At 44.4% G+C, this 5,643-nt stretch overlaps 1 protein-coding gene across 4 annotated transcripts in view; it reads right to left on the bottom strand.

The window, feature by feature from the left end:
* BLVRA (biliverdin reductase A) overlaps window positions 1–5,643 on the bottom strand; it is a 62,909-nt gene that overhangs the window by 6,354 nt on the left and 50,912 nt on the right. For all 4 annotated transcript variants that reach the window (XM_011983214.1, XM_011983215.1, XM_011983213.1 and 1 more), the window contains 2 exons: window positions 5,521–5,628; window positions 2,312–2,483 (listed from right to left, as the gene is read on the bottom strand). In XM_011983214.1, coding sequence (XP_011838604.1) covers window positions 2,312–2,483; window positions 5,521–5,628 — 280 coding nt within the window. The remainder of the gene's footprint in view (window positions 1–2,311; window positions 2,484–5,520; window positions 5,629–5,643) is intronic.

The following is a 5,643-nucleotide window of genomic DNA, read 5'->3' as shown; positions in this document are numbered from 1 at the left end:
TATTTTTAGTAGAGATGAGGTTTCACCATGTTGGCCAGGCTGGTCTTGAACTCTTGACTTCAGGTGATCCAACTGCCTTAGCCTCCCAAAGTGCTGGGATTACAGGCGTGAGCCACCGTTTCCGGCGTCTCGTGTCCTTATAAATAATATGGAATCTTGGGATTTGAGGGAATGCAGAATGTCAAGATCTTTCTTGTACCTCAATTTCCTTACTAGTAAAAATAAGTAATGGTAATCAGTATACAGCTTTACCTATCCTGCTGTGACACTGTGAGATAAAAATGCAATTTGTGGCCAGGCGTGGAGGCTGATGTGGGTGGATCGTTTGAGCCCAGGAGTTTGAGACCGGCCTAGACAATATGGCAAAAACCCATCTTACCCCAAAATATGAAAATCAGCCAGTCTCATAACCCGGTCTCAAAATAAATAAATAAGGAGATAAAAAATTTTTTAAAAATGCAGTTTGGGACATGGAAAGTACTATGATTTTAAGAAGTTATTCTTATATTATATTAACTGCTTTCTGTCCCAACCCCTCATCTGATACTTGCCTCTCCTGTGCAAAAATGAGAGTCAGGGCCGGGTGCAGTGGCTCACGTGTGTAATCCCGGCATTTTGAGAGGCCAAGGCGAGCAAATCACTTGAGGTCAGGAGTTTGAGACCATCCTGGACAACATGGTGAAACCTCATCTCTACTAACAATACAAAAATGAGCCAGGCATGGTGGCAGGCGCCTGTAATCCCAGCTACTCAGGAGGCTGAGGCAAGAGAATCGCTTGAACCTGGGAGGTGGAGGTTGCAGTGAGCTGAGATCGCACCACCGCACTCTAGCCTGGGTGACAGAGGGAGACTCTATCTCATTAAAAAAAAAAAAGAGAGAGAGAGAGAGTTAGCCTCTGCCTCCCCCACATCTTGCTTCCTCATTGACTCCTACTCAACTTCAAGACCAAACAAGGCACTGCCTCCCGTCAGAAGCATGAGCTGACCTAGTACAGGTTCCCCTTCCCTGTGCTCCTACAGCACCCTACAGTATCTTTACCTCTAATTACAGGGTACTACAACTGTCTGTGTACAGGTCTGACCGTGGCTGCAATCCTAACACTCACTAGAGCCTGGGCCACCACTGTCGGTCATTCCATAGGCAGCCCTGCTGAGTTCCATGTGCTTTGCCTTCATCTGCCAGGCCTCGCTGCCTTTTCCTAGCGAAGAAGAAACTCCTCAAAATGGACTAGATCAGGCTTCATTCAGGGACTCAAATTCTTTTTTCTTTTTAAAATACCCAACATCTGCTTCTTTTACTACCAGGAGACCCACCTCTCTGGAAAGGCATCTAGAAGCACTCTAAATCCCTTACTGTTCTAAATAATTTACAGAGCCCAGGTGCTTTGGGAGGAAAATTATGAATGTGTTTTTGTTAAAAAAGACTTGGTATGAGAAATAAGTCAGAATGTTTTGGGAACAGTGTGACAGGGTGATGCGATGCTAAAGCTGAAGCACAGAACCTCACACTCTGGCTCCACCGAGGGGTGAATGCGTGGCCCTGCAGGGAACATGTACAGTGTTAATGGCAGAGTCTAGGTGGACGGGTGTTTACTGAAAAATTCTTTCAACTTCACAATATGTCTGAAAACTTTCATAGAAAACACTGGAAAAAAATCAGGTCACAGAGTTAACATAATTTCTTTCTTTTTCTTTCTTTCTTTCTTTTTTTTTTTCAAGAACGAGTCTTGCTCTGTTGTCCAGGCTGAAATGCAGAGGCCTGATCTCAGCTCACTGCAACCTCTGCCTCCCAGGTTCACGCAATTCTGCCTCAGCCTGCCAAGTAGCTGGGACTACAGGCGTGCGCCAACACACCCGGTTAATTTTTGCATTTTTAGTAGAGATGGGGTTTCACCATGTTGGCCAGGCTGGTCTCAAATTCCTGACCTCAGGTGATAAACCACCACCCTTGGCCTCCCCAAGTGCTGGGATTACAGGCCTGAACCACCATGCCCAGCCAAGTTAACGTAATTTCCACTACTAAATCTGCTATGAATGACTTGTGTGACTTAGGCAACCTGCTGGCATTCTGTAAGCCTCTGTCTACTGACTGGCAGATGGGATTATGTTTGCCTTCTTTACCTCACAGGGCTGCTGAGAGGATGAGATGAGGCAACACAAGTGCAATCTCAGCACTCCATCTGCAGAAGTAGACAGCCCTTCTGGAGCTGGGAGTGAGGGTCTAGCCCCTCGGGGCTCCCTTTGGATCATACCTGCGAATGTACTAGGATGTCCTTAAATTTCCTCCTCCTCATGGCTTCTCATGACTTACCTTTTCTTCTCTGTCTCCAGACACACTGTCATTTTCATATACTGATCTTCCTTTCGCTCTTCCAAAGTGGCAGACACAAGAGAAAGCTCCCCAAAGAGGGAGACCAGCCAGGTCAGGCGAGAGATGCCACTGAATGCAGGGAAGCCAAACCGCTCTTCTTCCAACGGGCCAGCTGTGGGAAATCACAAATGTTGTGGGAACTGGGAAGCAAGAATGCCAGGTGGAGAGCAGGACCCTGGGCCGGGGCTGGCGGGGATGTGAAAAGGTGTGGCTGAGTGATCAGCACAATGGGACCTTGCCTTATGTGGTAGGCAGGCAAGATGATTAATGATACTGATGAAAACTCAGGTGGCTGAATTTAAACTCTATCATAAAAGCATCTCTGTCTTTTCCTGTTTATTAAATTCAGTTTTAGTAAAACATTCTACTGGAAACAGCAGTCAATCCAGCCAAACAGGATAATAAAAAAGTTTCAGGCTTCTAATATATATATATCTATGTACACATATGTAGATACACATACATACACACACACACACAAACACGTACCTACATATACATACATATATATCCTTTTTAATTAATGATTTAAAGTAGTCTGGTAAAAGTAGAAGAATCAAGATATTTTAGCCCCACAAGCCTGTATTCTTATAACTACCCGATGTGTAAGTGGCAATAAGGTGTGAAGGTATGGAGAAAATGGTAGTACCTTTGAGCTATTTCAATATCAAGAAAATTGATACAATGTTAAATGTTTTCTTAGTCTTCCTAATCTTGTGAACAAAAAAGTATACTCAAAAGAGTACTGGGGCCAGGCATGGTAGCTCATGCCTGTAGTCCCAGCACTTTGGGAGACCAAGGTGGGTGGATCACTTGAGGTCAGGAGTTCGAGACTAGCCTGGCCAACATGGCAAACCCCATCTCTACTAAAAAAAAATATAAAAATTACCCAGGCATGGTGATGGGTGCTGGTAACAGCTGCTCGGGAGACTGAGGCAGGAGAATCACTTGAGCCTGGGAGGTGGAGGTTGCAGTAAGCCTAAAAAGGCCGAGTACGGTAGCTCATGCCTATAATACCAGCATTTTGGGACGCCAAGGCTGGCAGATGGCTTGCGCCCAGGAGTTCAAGACCAGCCTAGGCAACATAGCAAGACTCTGTCTCTACAAAAAACACACACAAAATTAGGCAGGTGTGGTGGTGCACACCTGCAGCCCCAGCTACTCAGGAGGCTAAGGTGGGAGGATCATCTGGGCCTGAGGAGTTCAAGGCTGCAGTGAGCCATAATTGTACCACTGCATTCCAGCCTGGATGACAGAGTGACACCCTATCTCAAAAAATATATATATAAATATAAAAAAGAGTATTGGTGTGAGAAATCCATTTGGTCAAGATACTGCTCCTGTCTGCCTCCAGCTAAAATCTTAAACATAACCTAGGTTTAAAAGACTTCATATCTGTTACATTACATTATAAACAAAACATTTCTTATGGCCTTGATATTCACTGAAAACAATGACTAATAACAATAAGTATATTCTTAAAAAGTAATGTTATATATAAATCCAAACAAAAATTAAAATTTTCATAGACAATATGGTTTGAAATCAGTAGGGCCTAAGTATCAAACTTACAAAATAAAAAGACTTCCCCAGGGCTGGTTACTGTCTGCTCTAGTTCTTTTTTGTTTTTTTCTGTTTGTTTGTTTTTGAGACACAGTCTCGTTGTCACCTAGGCTGTGCAGTGGCGCGATCTCGGCTCACTACAACCTCTGTCTCCTGGGTTAAAGCGATTTTCTTGCCTCAGCCTTTCAAGTAGCTGACATTACAGGTGTGTGCCACCATGCCCGACTAATTTTTGTATTTTTTTTAGTAAAGATGGTGTTTCACCATGTTGGTCAGACTGGTCTCGAACTCCTGACCTCAGGTGATCCACCTGCCTCAGCCTCCCAAAGTGCTGGAATTACAGGCATGAGCCACTGTGCCCAGCCTAGTTCTTCGGACAGAATACTAAGCAGCCACCCACAACAGTTCCAGCCACTTAGAGAGCTGAGCTCCAATCTAGCTCTGTCTCATGTCTGCTACATTACCTCTGTGAAGCCACTCGTGTCTTTGAGCTTCAGTTTATCTGTATAATGGGGGTGGTGAATACCACTTTATAGGATTGTCATATGGATTAAGATAATGCACATCACATACTTAATACGGTACAAATTAATGGTTTGTACTCACATTGCCATTTTCAAGGATGAAGACAGATTTTGAACTGAGGTTCTACTATGTATCAGTGGCTTTACTATGCAAAAATGCAAGGCCATGTCCCCCAGGGTCTCCTTTCTCTAATGAAAGCCCTCAGGAATGGTGGCTCAGGTGCCCAACGATATAGCCAGAGAAGGAGCCCATCCGAAAGTGACCACAAGAGCAGGAGCTTCCTGCATGCCCATTTCCTATTGCTAACGGAGCTGCTCAAAGAGAACCAACATCAAGTAAACAGCTACATATACAGCAGATCAGATACTGTGGTCAGCTGGGTATGGTGGCTCATGCCTGTAATTCCAGCACTTTGGGAGGTCAAGACAGGCGGATCACTTGAGCCCAGGAGTTTGAGACCAGGCTGGGCAACATAGAGAGACACTGTTTACAAAAATTTTTAAATTAGCTGGGTGTTGTGGTGCACACCTGTGGTTCCAGCTACTTGGAAGTCTGAGGTGGGAGGACTGCTTGAGCCTGGGAGGTTGAGGCTACAGTGAGCTATGACTGCACCACTGCACTCCAGCCTGGGCAACAGAGTAAGACCTTAGCAAAAAAGAAAAAAAACAATATTGTGGTTGCCGCCAACATCCTTATAACTTGCTAGAGGAGGAAGGGAACTCTTCATATTGTATTTGCCTTGCAAGGAAGTATAAAAATGTTCTCTCCGAGCACCTATCTCTCAGTCCTTTTAAAAGAGTTTTAATGTACAACTTCCTGTTGAAAAATAATCTCCAACTAGTTAATAGATTGGGACAGAGCATAAATAAGCTTGAGATTTCTAATATACTCTTTACCTAAGGGCTACCAAGCAATTAAATCCCATCTGGGAAAATTAAATTGGCCCTGAGTCAGAGAGTCTTGAGCAGAAATGAATACAAGCTCCCATACTAGAGAGCCAGGAAAGAATCTGGCTGGTCTTTGGACCTCACACGTGACCTGTGATCCCACCTAGCACTGACCTGTGAAGAGGAGTGACCCTTTCAGCAGGTCTTTCCCCACCACTTCTTTTTTCAGGAATGCAAATTCCTCCATCAAGAGTTCAACATGCTCCTCGTGCAAGACTTTTCCTGTAATGACAAAAA

The sequence above is a fragment of the Mandrillus leucophaeus genome, unplaced genomic scaffold, assembly GCF_000951045.1.
Source record: "Mandrillus leucophaeus isolate KB7577 unplaced genomic scaffold, Mleu.le_1.0 Scaffold248, whole genome shotgun sequence".
NCBI lineage: Eukaryota > Metazoa > Chordata > Mammalia > Primates > Cercopithecidae > Mandrillus > Mandrillus leucophaeus.
The sequence above is the reverse complement of the archived record's forward strand: the minus strand, read 5'-3'. Positions and strand labels throughout refer to the sequence as shown.